Here is a 15,875-nt window from a genome sequence, read left to right on the forward strand (position 1 = left end):
AAATGGTTTCAGAGTAGCAGCCGTGTTAGTCTGTATTCGCAAAAAGAAAAGGAGTACTTGTGGCACCTTAGAGACTAACAAATTTATTAGAGCATAAGCTTTCGTGAGCTACAGCTCACTTCATCGGATGCCATCCGATGAAGTGAGCTGTAGCTCACGAAAGCTTATGCTCTAATAAATTTGTTAGTCTCTAAGGTGCCACAAGTACTCCTTTTCTTTTTATTTTAAAAAATGTATCAAATTTAAAAGAGAATGAGATTCCTATTGGGTTTTTTTAACTTTCCTATAGAATTCTCTACCAATCTTTATAGCAGAGTTCAAACAATAAATGAATAAAAAAGTTATAATTTACTTTTAAATTTTATAACACTGTTGCATATGATAAGGAACTCAGAAGTCCTGAATTCCAGTCCTACTTGATGGACATATTCAGTGACATGACAGGACTCACCTTAGTGAATAAGGCCACTCGGTGTTGTGGTGATGGAATATCATAAACCTCACTTTTTATACATGGTATGGAGGCCCGAGATGGTATGGGAAGAGTAAACTGGTGCTTGAGGGGGAAAAAAGAAGAAGAACGTAATGAGAAAGTTGAAGTGATCTTAGGGCATCTTTGAGAATGTGATGAGTCTCATGGCCATTGCTGGAAGAATTCCTTTTGGGGTGTTAATTAAAAAGCTTCTGTCAAATATTCACTGGCCCTAAACTTGAAAACTGCTCATTGTCTACCTATTAAACAGACAGGGTTTATTTTTCCTATAATTCCCCTTTACTAGTATTTCCACTCTATTTCAGAGATGAATTATTGCCAGATTAAAGGCATTCTGCCTCACATATAGCTCAGGAAATATAAAAGATGTGTAGTGAATCAATCCTGATCCAGATACCAACTAGATCTTTTGGCTCCCAAAAAGTAAAACTGAAGAGAGATCCATGGGGTTTCTACTCCAGGTTTCCTATGGTTACAGGAACATAAGAACATAAAAACGGCCTTACTAGGTCAGACCAATGGTCCATCTAGCCAGTATGTTGTCTTCCGACAGTGACCAATGCCAGGTGCCTCAGAGGGAATGAACAGAACAGGTAATCATCAAGTGATCCATCCCCTGTTGCCCATTCCCAGCTTCTGACAAACAGAGGGTCGGGACACTTTGGAGCATTTTCAAGTGAGATGAGATTATAGTGGGTGGTAGCACCAGTATTATTAAAGTATGTGGTACTATAAAGGAGGTTGGACTTCTCTCAGAAGGAGCAAGTCTGTTGTTCTCACCTCTTCCTCTGGTCCTGTCAAACTCCTAGAGCACATGAGCCTGATGAAGGAGCTCTAATGCATAGACCTGTTACAGATTTATTTCATTGTTTGCTTGAAACATTGTTTTAAGAGGCATAAGAATGAAAATACCGCCATGACGGGAGGCTGTGGATATGTTTAGTTAAAATGCTATCAGAATGCAAATAGATACGAACACTGGGAAAAGGATTTTTCACTCACTCCAAAACCACCCTGAATTTTGTCTGTTCAGCAATGAGATGTCCTTGATACTGCACAGTGGGTCTATAAATCACAAAATCATAGAATATCAGGGTTGGAAGGGACCTCAGGAAGTCATCTAGTCCAACCCCCTGCTCAAAGCAGGGCCAAAATTCCCAACTAAATCATCCCAGCCAGGGCTTTGTCAAGCCTGACCTTAAAAACCTCTAAGGAAGAAGATTCCACCACCTCCTTAGGTAACCCATTCCAGTGCTTCACCACCCTCCTAGTGAAAAAGTTTTTCCTAATATCCAACCTAAACCTCCCCCACTGCAACTTGAGACCATTACTCCTTGTTCTGTCATCTGCTACCACTGAGAACAGCCTAGATCATTCCTCTTTGGAACCCCCTTTCAGGTAGTTGAAAACAGCTATCAAATCTCCCCTCATTCTTCTCTCTGCAGATTAAATAATCCCAGTTCCCTCAGCCTCTCCTCAGAAGTCATGCGCTCCATCCCTCTAATCATTTTTGTTGCCCTCTGGATGCTTTCCAATTTTTCCACATCCTTCTTGTAGTGTGGGGTCCAAAACCGGACACAGTACTCCAGATGAGGCCTCACCAAAGCCGAATAGAGGGGAATGATCACGTCCCTCGATCTGCTGGCAATACTCCTACTTATACAGCCCAAAATGCCGTTAGCCTTCTTGGCAACAAGGGCACACTGTTGACTCATATCCAGCTTCTCATCCACTGTAACCCCTAGGTCCTTTTCTGCAGAACTGCTACCTAGCCACTTGGTCCCTAGTCTGTAGCGGTGCATGAGATTCTTCCATCCTAAATGCAGGACTCTGCACTTGTCCTTGTTGAATCTCATCAGATTCCTTTTGGCCCAATCCTCCAATTTGTCTAGGTCCCTCTGTAGCCTATCCCTACCCTCCAGCATATCTACCACTCCTCCCAGTTTAGTGTCATCTGCAAACATGCTGAGGGTGCAGTCCACACCATTCTCCAGATCATTAATGAAGATATTGAACAAAACCAGCCCCAGGACCGACCCCTGGAGCACTCTGCTTGATACCGGCTGCCAACTAGACATGGAGCCATTGATCACTACCCGTTGAGCCAGACGATCTAGCCAGCTTTCTATCCACCTTATAGTCCATTCATCAGCCCATACTTCTTTAATTTGCTGGCAAGAATACTGTGGGAGACCATATCAAAAGCTTTGCTAAAGCCAAGGAATAACATGTCCACTGCTTTCCCCTCATCCACAGAGCCAGTTATCTCATCATAGAAGGCAATTAGGTTAGTCAGGCATAAACCATTGCAACACCAAATTTCTGACCTGAAGGAGCTTCTACTGAAGCTTTATGTTGCAATACGCCATTTAAAAGTGAGAGGCAGTGTTCTCCACCACATTAACAGTGATACCCACCAAATTCAGAGCAATGTGGTGGAAGGACATACTGTGTGGCGGAAGGACAAGGCCGCAGCTTTTTATCTGCCTGTTACATGTTTGAGAAAGGCTTGGCTGACTAGTTTCTTGTAAGAAAAGGAAATAAATAAGTGAACATGAATTCCGTTATTATTCTGCAAAAGGAGCCATTTCTCTTACAAATCATCTACACTGACAGAACTGTAAGAGAACAGGCTTTATTTTTTCTGCGCAGAGTAGGTAAGAAGGTAAGTAGAGTCCAGCTAAAAGATTCTGGTTTGGCCCAAATCTACTTTCAGATACAGACAATCTTATTTGGTTGATAGTAAAATGTGAATCAGTGAATATCATACCCTATTACCAGATTTGCTACAGAAAAGAAATCGCTTTGTATATTTTCATGGTCAAGCAGGCTAAGACAACAGATGGCTGAAATTTTTATTGGATAAGAAGTAAAAAAAATTACAATCTTTAAAATGTAGGTGGAGCATGCGCACAGGTTTTTTCAGAGGGGTTTATTTTTTTCAGTCAGAGTCCCTCAAAGACTGAGTAGCTTCACCCAGCTGCTAAGAGAACAGCTGAACATGTCAGAAGATATGCCAGTTGTCCCATACCATCTACATGGGGTAATCTAGGATATTTCAATTTGTACTGCTGTACTCAGATGGGCTGTCTACATCTACACCTTTAAATGCATGTGTACATGTGGCTGTTGACTCCTGTGGTACAACTGTTCTTTTAGTAGCAACTGTGATGTAGCTCAGGCAAACCTGAAAGTGTAAATATTAGAAACATCTTAACGATTTTAAAGTGTTTTTTCTTTCCTTGTTAAAGGAAACAGCTATAGCTGAACAAGCTAGAGTCAACATATAACATAACAGCTTAGCAGGTATCACAGGGCAGCAGTATAAACAGATAGATAGATAGATAGATAGATAGATAGATAGCAAAGCCATGTAACTCTCAGCTTGTACTCCTAATTCAATGGAAAATGGGTATTTGACAATTTCAGGGCCTGATTTTTTTAAAAGTTGGGGGCACAATTGCATATGCAAAATGTTCGTGAAATGTCATGCCCAATGTGTGTATGCCTTCTTTGCAATTAGGTGCATAGATCAGGTCATTGCCTGTGCAGAAGGCTAACTATGTTCCCTTGAACATTCAGTTACACAGTTTGATTGTGCAATTATGGTAATCACACATGAAAACTGGGAGTGCAATTTTGAAAAAATGGACCTCAATCTCCACAGATACACTAAGTTCCCTTGGTTTTTCAGCATCTGTTCACCAGGTAATACATAGAGCAACACTGTTATCACATTATCCTTCCTTTTGATGCAAAGGTCGGAAAAATGGCTAAAGGAGGTAAATGGAGCAACATGATGGCTCAGTGTAAATGATTAGATGAATCGTCTGCATCCTTTATAGACTGATTTAATATTTAAGTCTCTGCCTTAGATCATTTAACCTTTGTAACGTAAGTTTCATTTAGGGGACGGTTAATATGAAGCTCCCATACCCAAGGCCCCATGAGTCTGTGAGACAAAACATAAAGTAAAATAAACTGTAGTGAACTTCACTATAAATTCCTGCTATTACTGCTCATTTTTAATTAGGAAGGCCTCTGAGGCAATTCTTTGTTACAGGTATGGCAGTTTTCAACTGCCTATATTAGGACATTCAATTCACGTTTAATAAAATAATACTTGGCACTGATATGGGCTGTTGGAGTGCCCGAGTATTGATGGGATCACCCAAATGTGAACTGGATAATCATGCATCCAAGCCTAAATAAAGGCGAGCAGAGAAAGAGAGGGTCTCTCACTGAGAAGCTGAAACAAGGGAGCAGTTGACTCCTGAAATGGATAGGGACTCAATGGAGTTGTCTGGAGAAGGAGGTGACCTGGTGTATGAGATGACTGGCAGCAGCATTCTGAACTTGTTGAAGAAATGGGAGGTGGAGAGACTAAAGGGAAGAGAGTTGCAGCAAGAGAAGATGATAGTCTGGCTGAGAAGTTATTTTCCAACACTTGAAACCTTAATACTTGCTTATATTCTTACCTGATTGGTTAGGCTTTTGATCTTTTCACTGAATAATTGTGCAGCTAAAGCTGGCACTTGATATATTTCTTGAGTAGGTGGAGAAGAAACAGAAGAAGGAAGTGGTTTAATCCAACTGTCCATCCGTTCATATGTAGGTGACAACGTGGAAGACTTGGGAGCTGATGGAACCTGGTAGATATTTTGTTGACAGATGGGCAATTCCTGAGAATCATGCTCGGAAGAGGGAGACAACGTTCCTGCCTGGGAACCCGCAAGAAGTTGGAGGCGATTAGCAGGAGCTAGACCTTGTCTTCCATGGAGGGAACATTTCCACCATCCTTCACTCTCTAAAACATTCTGCTCAAGAACCGTTAGGATGTCTCCTTTGCGGAAGGCTAACTCATCTGAACACTCAGCCTTGTTGTCATATAATGCTTTTGCCAAGGTATTCTAGAGAGGAAAAACAAATAAAAAAGAACACATGCAGTAATATTTGCACTGCTTGTATTATATGAAGCTACCAGATTAACATTTCTCTGCACCTAAATTCATGCAAATTCGAAACTGCTAATATTTATCCTAGGGTCAGTTCTCAAGGCATTGGTTTTACGAAGTTAAACCTTTTGAACATATGCCTGCCATGTTTTAGTGTGTTACAGAAATAAATAATACCATAATAATATGTTGCATTTTTCTAGCACCTTCCATCGAAGGATCTCAATGAAAATATGAATTACATTAGCCTGATGAACACCTCTGGAAAGTAGGAAAATATCATTAGCTGAGTTTTCTGGATAAGGGTACTAAGGCAGAAAGCTACTCAGGACATACAGGTGGTCTATGACCGATTCAAGAATAGAACCCACATCTCCTAACTTCTGTCTAATCAATCTATCTATCTACCACTCTATCACACCTGGTATCTGAGTGCCTTGCAGCTCTGAGTGTTAACCTCACATCCATCCTCCCTCTCTTTTCACATAAAACACAGTGCTGGAGGTGTTATTATTCATTTCCTTTCTTAGAGCCAGATATAAATGAACCACCTGGTAGTCACTACCCTGAAGATTTCAAGAAAATATCTGCTGGTGCTAGCAATGATAGATATGCTATCTGCTGTGGTTTTTACTGCTGTATCTTCTAACCAAGCCATTCTAGATGATAAAGTACAGTAAATACACCAGTGGCCAGCCTACGTGTTAGTACTGGGAGAGCAGCAGCAGTGCCAGCATGGGGGTGGGGAGGGAGAGGGCGGTGTCAGAGAGAGATTTCCCTAAATATTCAGAGTAGGCAAGACCCCTGCTGTGAACATGAGATTAAGGAAATTTCAAATAAATGAGCATAATAACAGATCTGAGAATAGTGATGCTGCTAGTTACTTTATTGTGGAAGATAATCTCCATAAGATACTTATATGGCTCCCATTATGATAGCATCCAAGCATCTTCTCATATATTTATCCTCGCAGCACTTCCATTAAGTTAGGAAGTGCTATTAGCCACATTTTACAGGTGGGAACTGAGGCACACTACACATTTGTGACAGAGCAAGGACTTAAACCCACGTCTACCAAGTCCCATACAAGCATACTAACCAGTAAACTATGCTTCCACTCTGTTTAATTATTCATGGTGATCATGTGTATGTGGCTAAACATGTTTTGTTCTTAGAACTCAGGTTTTTAGTAAGCAATTGATTTTACTATCATTAAAATAGCCAAAAGTATAGCAAACGTGGCCTTCATCATTGGAGGCATTTTTGTACAATTTACTACAGCTGATGAAAGAATAAAAAGAAGTATGCACATACTATTTCCCATACGTGGCTTTATTTTCAGCTTCAAAATAAGATCAGCCACTCTCCCCATGGAATGTGGATTAGGAAAAACTGTTTCTTATCCAGAAGTGCGAGTAATGTCCAAAGAGATAGCGTCTGCATTGGAAATATAATGCCTGATATTTTTATCCAGTGCATTTGCCATAAAGCAACAGCTGGTTTGAAGTATCAGGAGAAGAAAATCAATTTGTCAGCTCAGCTGATGAAAGCAGCCTGTTGTTGGTAATATAAATTTCTTCATAGGGATGGCTGGGAACAATGGCCCTTTTATGATACATGCTTGATCCACACATACTGCATTAGCAGCTGTCAGAGATGGACAGCAACAGTCCCACTTACCTTATGTCATAGTTTGATTAAAATGTTCTTGTTGCCTTGTACGTGTCAGGCCCAAATTCTACTTTGATGATACCAAATGCTTGGGACCACCTGTGTTTAAGTGAGACATTCTGTAATCTCATCATACAGTATAACCCAGAGAGGGACAGGGCATTTCACATTGTCACAATTGTGAATAAAGGTCAGATTTCCCTAGTATGGTTAGCAGTAATATTACAATAGCAGTGAGCGACTCCAACCAATATTGGGGTCCCACTGTGCTATGCACTGTATAAACACACAGTAGCAGACAGTCCCTGCCCCTAAGAGTTTGGGAACTAAATAGAAAGGATGGGCAAAGAGAATATTTATATCATGATTTTGCAGATGGGGAGCAACTGAGGCATAGAGCAATTAAGAGACTTTTCTAAGCTCTCACAGGAAACCTGTGGCATAACCACAAGACCATCCTTCCTAGTTGCACCAATGTAAACGAGAGGTGATATCCGTGGTATGACTTGAAAAGACATTTGGCTATCAATCTATCTGTAGCTAATTATTTGTTGAGAAAACGCTATTGTAAGAATTTTTATGCCTGAGTCTGCAATTGCAGTGCACATATCTGATTTCAGAAGGGTTGAACCGACTTACAACAACTTTAAGCTTATCCCATGTACTTTACTAGGAATCTCTGCAAATACAGACCACAAGTTATGGCTCATGTTATATGAATGTATGACATAACAGTCACATCATCAGTGCTTCAGTGATACCCAAAAGTGATTTCAGCAGGTATTTCTGGGGGAAATTTGCCAAGTACTCTCTAATCTCCTTGCATAGAGATAGATGGGTCTCCTTCTACTGTAAATGTTTGGAGCAAGACAATCCCACTATCAGAGATGACACTAAAGAATCCTTAATTCTCCACCCCTTTATTTTTGTATCTTAAATTTCATTCTACAGCAAAAAGTGTTACAGAAAAGTTTTATTAGACCTGTACCAATAAATGTTTCATCTGGTGAATCATCATCAAGATCCAATAATAACCAAGGGGGAACAAAAATTAGTTGGAGACTTAGCGAAAATGTGGCCTCATGTTCTTAAGTATAGGAGTCAGTTTGTCTCTTGATACTCAGATATTGGCATTTTTAATAAAAACTGTAAACATGGCCCAGAGTGTGTTATAACTTGTAAGCAAACATTCATATATATGGTTGCTTATGTTCTGTGGCTAAATTATATTGGTTTACATTTTCAAAAGTGGCCTCTATATTAGGACACTTGTGCTGATGTCAAAGGATCACACATGAGCTCAGCACCTTTGAAAATCAGGCCCTAGCCATGTAAACTTGGGCACTCCAATTAGGCACCGAAAATTAGAGGGTACTTTTGAAAATCTGACTCATGAATAACAAATCTGTTGTTCTCATGGATCATCTTGCATTCCATTCGAGAGCTCCATTCTTAATAGATGAACTCAATAGGTGAATGCAAGAGAAATGCCAGAAATTTCTGGAACAGCTTCCTTAGGCAAGATGTAATAATTAAATTGAACGAGTGAATGATTCAAGGAATTGGACCACACTGGCTCTGATTAAGTGACCAATTTTAAACAATGGTTTTAAAAGCATAATTAGATTTGAGAAGGCAGTCAATTTGGAACAAATAAAACCAAAGATGCCTTTACATTGCAAATATTGACATGTGGACTTTGGTCCCAAGGGAAGTAAAGTCATTGTGTCACAAATACCTTAGTGAGATTTACAGAAGGGCAAAGAGTACTTTTATGGCCATTAATACAGCTATGCAACCTAGAGTGATGCAGTACAATTAAAGCTTGTGCTTCAGGGAGTATGGTCAGCATCATGGGGGTCAGGAGCCAATTCCTTTCCATCCCCATATTCTGCATTGCACAAATCAGGAGATATTATAGGATTTCTTCCTGTGTCCTGTGGAGCATAGGTACTGGCCACTGCTGGAAGTCTGATTCCAGATTAGAGAGACCAATAATCTATTGGTATAATAAATCTTATGTTTGTAGGTGTTATTGTCTGCTCATCCATTGGATGATATGATGTATGACATTTCTCACTGTATGTTCAAAAGGCCTGGAAACTGCCTGAGTACATTAGTGAGGATTTTAGACCTATTTGCCTTCACACTCATATTTGAAGAGATTTTAGCAGCATGCAGAAACACTTACGAAACCTTATAAATGTGCTACAACGTTATTACCCAAATTCTAACTGTTTGTTCATTTATTGTTGTTGTTTTAATCTCCTGGCACCAATTCCTGCCATAAATTGTAAAGCATTTTGCATCTAGATCTTGTTGTGAAAACCCAACTTCCTCCCTTGAAAGGTTTCAGATTTCTGTGTATTTTCTGTGTTCAGAGTAATGAAGGATCAAGGGGAAACCACAACATGCGCCAACACCAGCAAAAGAGAGCCAGTGAGGTAGGTTGTTCTGCAATTAACCCCTGAGCTCCAAAAAATAAAGAAAAAAGAACCTTTTTGCAGGGCATAAAAATGGTAAATTGTACAGCTTTGCCTTCATTCCATGCCTTGTGTTCTCCTTTGCCTATCTATTAATAAGTATAGTAAGTACCATTTTTTCCCTCGCATTTCCTTTCTGACTATGATGGTTAGTCATTATGACTCTTACAACTTTGACAGCTAGGGAGTGAGCAAGTGAGCATAATACTTTATGTAGTACCTTTCATCTAAGGAACCTATACAGCTTTTAGCAGATATATTATCATTACATATCATTTGTATCACAGTAATACTTTAGAGCAGGGATGGGCAAACTACGGCCCACGGGCCGGATCCGGCCCCTTAGGGCTTTGGATCTGGCCCATGGGATTGCCCCCGGCAGTGTCGCAGGCCCTGCGCTGCTCTCAGAAGCGGCTGGTACCATGTCCCTGGGACCCTGGGGATGGGCAGAGGGCTCTGTGCCTTGCCCTTTCCTCCAGGCACCGCCCCCCGCAGCTCCCATTGGCTGGGAACGGGGAACCGTGGCCAATGGGAGCTTTGGGGGAGGTACCTGGAGGTGTGGCAAGGGCAGCGCATGGAGCCCTGTACCCTCCCACCCCCAGGGGTTGTGCAGGGACGTGGTTCTGGCTGCTTCCTGGAGCAGCGCGGTGTGGGGCTAGGGCAGGCATGCAGGGAGCCTGCCCTGGCCCTGGTGCGCATCACTGCCACCCCGGAGTCGCTTTAGGCAAGTGGTGCCGGGCCGGAGCCCGAATCCCTCCTGCACCCTGCCCCGCAGCTCCCTGCCCTAAGCTCCCTGCTTGCACCTTGCACCCCTCCTGCACCCCAACTTCCTGCCCTGAGCCCCCTGCTTCACCCTGCACTGTGCATCCCAACCCCCTGCCTTGAGCCCCCTGCCGCACCCCTCTTGCACCCCAACTCCCTGCCCTGAGCCCCCTGCCGCACCCCTGCACCCTCCTGCATCCCTGCCCTGAGCCCCCCTTGCACTCCGCACTCCTCCCGCACCCCAACCCCCTTCCCTGAGGCCCCTCATGTACCTCACATGCCTCCTCTGCCCCAATCCCTTGCCCTGAACCCATTCCTGCACACCTCACCCCCTCCCACACCTCGCATACCCTCTTGCACCCCAACCCCCTGCCCCAGTCCTGCATACAATTTCCCAACCCAGATGTGGCCCTCGGCCCAAAAAGTTTGCCTACCCCTGCTTTAGAGCCCCAATCTTGGGCCAGCACTCGAATGGGTGATGCACACACACTTTGAAAATCATATGTAAGTAAATGTAGTAGTGGTGAAACATGCTAGATTGGCAGACTAAAGCTCCCTGTAATACCCCTGTGAGGAAGGTATTATTATACTAGTTTTATAAGTGACTAAACTGAGGTACAATGAAATTAAGAGAGTCACTGACAGAACCTGGCATAACACAAGGAGCCGTCATTCCCTGGCCTTTGCGCTGCCATTCACCAACACTCTCACAGCATAGAATAGTGCACTCAGATCCTCCATTCTGTGATTTACATTTACTCTGAGAAGCATAGTGAATTACTAAGCAGCCATTGCTTGCTTTAGTTGTTCCGAGATGCTTTAGAATAAGACACTGACTCTTAAAAGAGCTCAGCCTGGTACTTGATTTTGTGCCCGCAGTAACTGTGTGCATAATTTTGTGGCTGCAAATAACTGCAGACCTATTTTATGAGATTTAAACATTTGACTATCTGATCTGCCAGCATAGTCAGGCTGCAAGTGTGTCATCAACTGTATCTGCAGTTATTTGCCCCAAGATTTTGGGTGCAGAATTGGGGGCACCAAACTTGAGCTCATTTTTCAAAACCAGGCCCCAAATATTCTTTCACACTTGCCTGGGACATGTGTAAAGACTCACTATCAAAAGCAGAAATGCTCTCTGAAGATTGTGTGTGAGTTTATTAGCCAATCATTCCCACGATCACTGAGACCTCTGTGGGCTGCTGGGATAAGAGATAGTTCTGCTCTGAGGCCAATGGGAATTGCATTTTTTGTTTGTTACCAGAGAACCGGAAACTGGCTGTCCAACACCATCAGCCACACAATGTTGACTAGGACAGCTGTATGCAGCTCTTGGTTAGTTTTACATGATCTCTATATTTCTCTTTAATGTGCACTTGAAATACTCAATGCACTATAAACACTAAAGCAGCAGAGATGAGATCAAAGTATGTTTGTCTGTGTTGTTTGTTGCTTCTTTAAAGGTCCCATCTTCCCTAAAAAGGCAGTATAGCAAGGACACTAACATTTTCCCCATAAACGCCACTGCTACCATAAAAAGATAAAGGAAAATGATATATTAGAAACCAAGTACAACACTTTATGAAGGTACCTCAACAGATGATGTGTTAATCATTCCCAGCGCAAGGCAAATTTCAGATAGCCAATCAACGAATTTAGGCCTAGAAAGTGACCATCATCCCCAATCCCCCCTTGAGAATTTATTCTCCTCTGAATATGTATGCATAACCCCTATTTATAACCATGTGAGTTAATTACATAGTTTGAGAGGAGGAAAGTCACATTAAAGGCTGATAACGGAGATGGTTTAGCTGTCTAAAAGCAGCAGTTTATGTCCCTGGCAACACAAGTTAGAATCCTTGTTCAGTCAACACAACCCTTCACCCTTCTGAAAAGGTAAATTAAATTCTTCCTTCTCACATAATGCACCTGATCAGACAAAATCTGAATATATGAGGTTCTGCACAGATATAGGTCCCATGATCTGCCTTGCTGCTAACCTCCACCCCCCAACCTGAAATGATTCATGGACATGCAGTACAGAACTTGGGAAGCACTTTGGGATCCTTCAGGATGAAAGTTGCTGTGTAATTGTATGTTTATTAATGAAAAATAGTGGGAAATAATGTGGTTAGAAGTCCACAAAGCTGACAATGCAATTATTTAACCTTAAGTAGCTGTAGCTACATATACAAAAACATAGCATATATTTAGAAATAAAGAAAAAAATTTATTTTACAGCATGATAGAGTTAATATTTCCAAGAAATAAACTATGTTACAGAAAAATAAATCTAGTAGACATAAGCACAAATGTCACTAGCAAAATATTGCATGTTACAGTAGTCAGCATAGTGGCTTTCCAATCAGACAAGGCAGTCGAAATGCTGGCATTTCACTTATGGACACCTGCAACTTGTATTTGAAAATCCTTATTAATTATTAATTTTATTATTATTTAATACAATCCAAAAGCATGCTAGGCATTTGACAGAATCTTAATTTCTAAAGAAAATAATTCCAAAGATTTTTTCCTTCTATTGTCTTTAGTTTGTTTGTTTGTTTGTTTGTTTGTTTGTTTGTTTGTTTGTTTGTTTTTAAATAGCTATTTCAAAAGTCTGAACACAGTTTTTTAGTCATGGGAATTTCTTCTGCAGATTGAGATTTACATTCTTAAAAGATCTTGTAGCCACACTTTGAGAGTCTTTTAAAACCTTTAAAGTACTCTTTAGTGCAGGATAATATGACTTTAAATATTTGAGCAGAAGAAGAAGATACAATTAAAAGCTGTGGATAGTTTGCAAAACAATTATGTTGATGTATCAGTAACACCTCTTGGCATGTTTACTGAACTGTTTCCAGTTAATCTATTCACCTCAGAAAAGAGCTGAACAAATAAACAATATCCACATGCCTTTTAAAATGTGGAATGAGGTTCCCAGATGAGTCCTTTTTAAATAGTAGTCTAAATTAAGCCAATTTAATGTGACAAATTAAATTAATTGTAGACTGCCAATAGTTAAAATATACTAACACATGCAGAAGAAAAGAAAAGAAAATCCTCAAATTCTCTGAAGTTTCCCTAAATATATGTGCCTTCATTCTGACTATGCCGGATCATATGTGTTTGCTCTTGGTATAGATGATATGTAACATTTTTGGTGGAGCACAGGTGATCTGAGATGCTTTCATTTAATCCGTGGATCTGTTTGTGGTTAATGTAACTGGAAAATACCAAAAATGTAGCAAGCATTAACTATTTGGTTTGATTTGACCCTTGTTCCATACACAGAAGTCCCATGTTTTTGCGTATGGAAATTTTTCAGGATTGGATATAAATAAGTGTTTGAGAGCTAGGAATGGAGAGGAACACTTTATCTATTTTAATGACAGGTTTCAGAGTAGCAGCCGTGTTAGTCTGTATTCACAAAAAGAAAAGGAGTACTTGTGGCACCTTAGAGACTAACAAATTTATTAGAGCATAAGCTTTCGTGAGCTACAGCTCACTTATCGAATGCATCCGATGAAGTGAGCTGTAGCTCACGAAAGCTTATGCTCTAATAAATTTGTTAGTCTCTAAGGTGCCACAAGTACTCCTTTTCTTTTATCTATTTTATTCTCTATGCAAAGGGTTATCTAACTGTTAGAAGACCACTTAGGGATTTAATTAACTGTTCATTTCCTGTTTTTTAGTGGTTTGAGTGTTATTGAACTCGAGGTTCTGGAAGGCCATGAGATACCACAAGGCAACCATAGCTCTGCATTAATTAAGGTTTTTTTTGGTCAGCAAATCTAAGCATCAGGTTTAAAATTCCAGGAACTACAAATTTCAAATCCAGAAGGATCACCTCAGCTCTTGGAAGGAGGAAGATCTTTCCAAACTGGAAAAATTGGCTTCCATTCTATGGGCGATACCTTTTGGAAGAGACTTTATACATGGAGTCCTGTTTCCTCAGTACTGTATTATGGGGAGTTGGTAGCGGCTCCATAGTTAAGGTAGTTTCCTACTATAAATCTATTTTTCAACCCTCCTCAAATCCCGTGCCCTCCCCGACAAAACTGGTCAATTCCTGACTCCACTGAAGTCAATTGCAAAACTCCCATTGACTTCAATAGGGACAGATTTCATCCTATTTTCCTAAAATTTCACATGCCATCACTCCTGCCAGATTTTTTCCAGGAATTTGGGGATCAAAAATAATAAATGAGTTTTAAAAATACAATATTTTTTTAGAAATTCCCTGCACTTAATTTTTTGAAAACATTCATTTTTTTTCATTTTAAAATGTATTTAATTCAGTTATGTATGTTTTGACTCATTCTATCTCCAAATTGTCTTGGCCTAAAGACTCCAAATGTGTTGGTTTGCTGGCCATACTGAGGTTAGCAGCCTGTTAATATTTTAGGTACGTTTAGTAGGGAAGTTATCAAGTTTAGATATCAAGACATATTGAGAGCTTTAGGTGGGTTGTATGTACCCATCACTAAAGTAGGCAACAAAGAAGATTGACTAGAGCAGGGGTTCTCAACCTTTTTCTTTCTGAGTTCCCCCACATTCTATAAAAACTCCATGACCCGCCAGTGCCACAACTGTTTTTCACCGTATAAAAGCCAGGTCCAGTGTCGGGGGGTAGCAAGCAGGGCAATTGCCTGGGGCCTTGTGCCATAGATAGCCCGGCAAAGCTAAGTTGCTCAGGCTTTGGCTTCAGCCCCAGGTGGCAGGGCTCAGGGCAGTGTGTTTCAGCCCCACACAGAATCTTCAGCTTTCTGCCCGGCCCCAGTGAGTCTAACGTCTGCCCAGCTTGGTGAATCTTTTGAAACCTGCTTGCAGGCCACCTGAATCCCTGTTTGAGAACCGGCCACTGGACTAAGGGATCATTAAAGGATGGATATAGAGAAGAGGCACAGAAAAGATCTCTGTCCTTTGCTCAGCCAGGAAACTTTGCTGCCCAGAAGATAGGCAATAGGAACTGGAAGATAACCTTGTTACTCTGCTTTATCTAAAGAGACTTTGTAAATTAAGAACTGTTTGTTTTCCCCCAACTTTTGCCCCTCTGAGTAAGCCATCCTCTCTCTGCCACTGTGCACTACACCTTTTAAAAGCTAAACTTGTTAAAAAGTCTGGAAACTGAGCAGTAAAGGAATTCAGTCAGTGCCCTAATCCCATCTATTGTTTCCTTTATGGCCCACTTGATTTAGAGGAAATTGATTTGCAGAAGTAACATTGTACCATGTATCTAATTGCAAAGGTTTAATTTTAGTTGTTGCTGTATTTTTTTCCCCTTTCTAGGGTAATGGCAATTGCATGCTATCCCACAGGCTCATATGACATTTAAAATAGGATGATAGTGACTGTCTGAACTTGGTCAGAATTAAATCTGAAAGCCAAGTAAAATAAAAGGAAATTGTAGAAACAGGCTCAGAGAGGTTGTTTTGCCCATTCACAGTGAATCAGTAGCAGAATCAGGACTAGAGGCCGAATCTCCTAGCTCCCAGTGCCCTAATCCTTGAC

The 15,875-nt window shown here is 41.0% G+C and overlaps 1 protein-coding gene across 6 annotated transcripts in view; it reads right to left on the minus strand.

Annotated features, from left to right (window-relative positions):
- The window catches only part of CASS4 (Cas scaffold protein family member 4), a 30,426-nt gene that overhangs the window by 8,845 nt on the left and 5,706 nt on the right, over nucleotides 1-15,875 (minus strand). For 3 of the 6 annotated variants that reach the window (XM_038370483.2, XM_038370484.2, XM_043495474.1), the window contains exons 2-3: nucleotides 4,972-5,403; nucleotides 452-556 (exon numbers count right to left, since the gene is read on the minus strand). In XM_038370483.2, coding sequence (XP_038226411.1) covers nucleotides 452-556; nucleotides 4,972-5,403 — 537 coding nt within the window. Of the gene's footprint in view, nucleotides 1-451; nucleotides 557-4,971; nucleotides 5,404-7,128; nucleotides 7,219-15,875 lie in introns of those variants that run through there. The other 3 variants (XM_043495472.1, XM_043495473.1, XM_043495475.1) reach the window with 2 other exon arrangements.

The sequence above is a fragment of the Dermochelys coriacea genome, chromosome 13 (genome assembly GCF_009764565.3).
Source record: "Dermochelys coriacea isolate rDerCor1 chromosome 13, rDerCor1.pri.v4, whole genome shotgun sequence".
Lineage (NCBI taxonomy): Eukaryota > Metazoa > Chordata > Testudines > Dermochelyidae > Dermochelys > Dermochelys coriacea.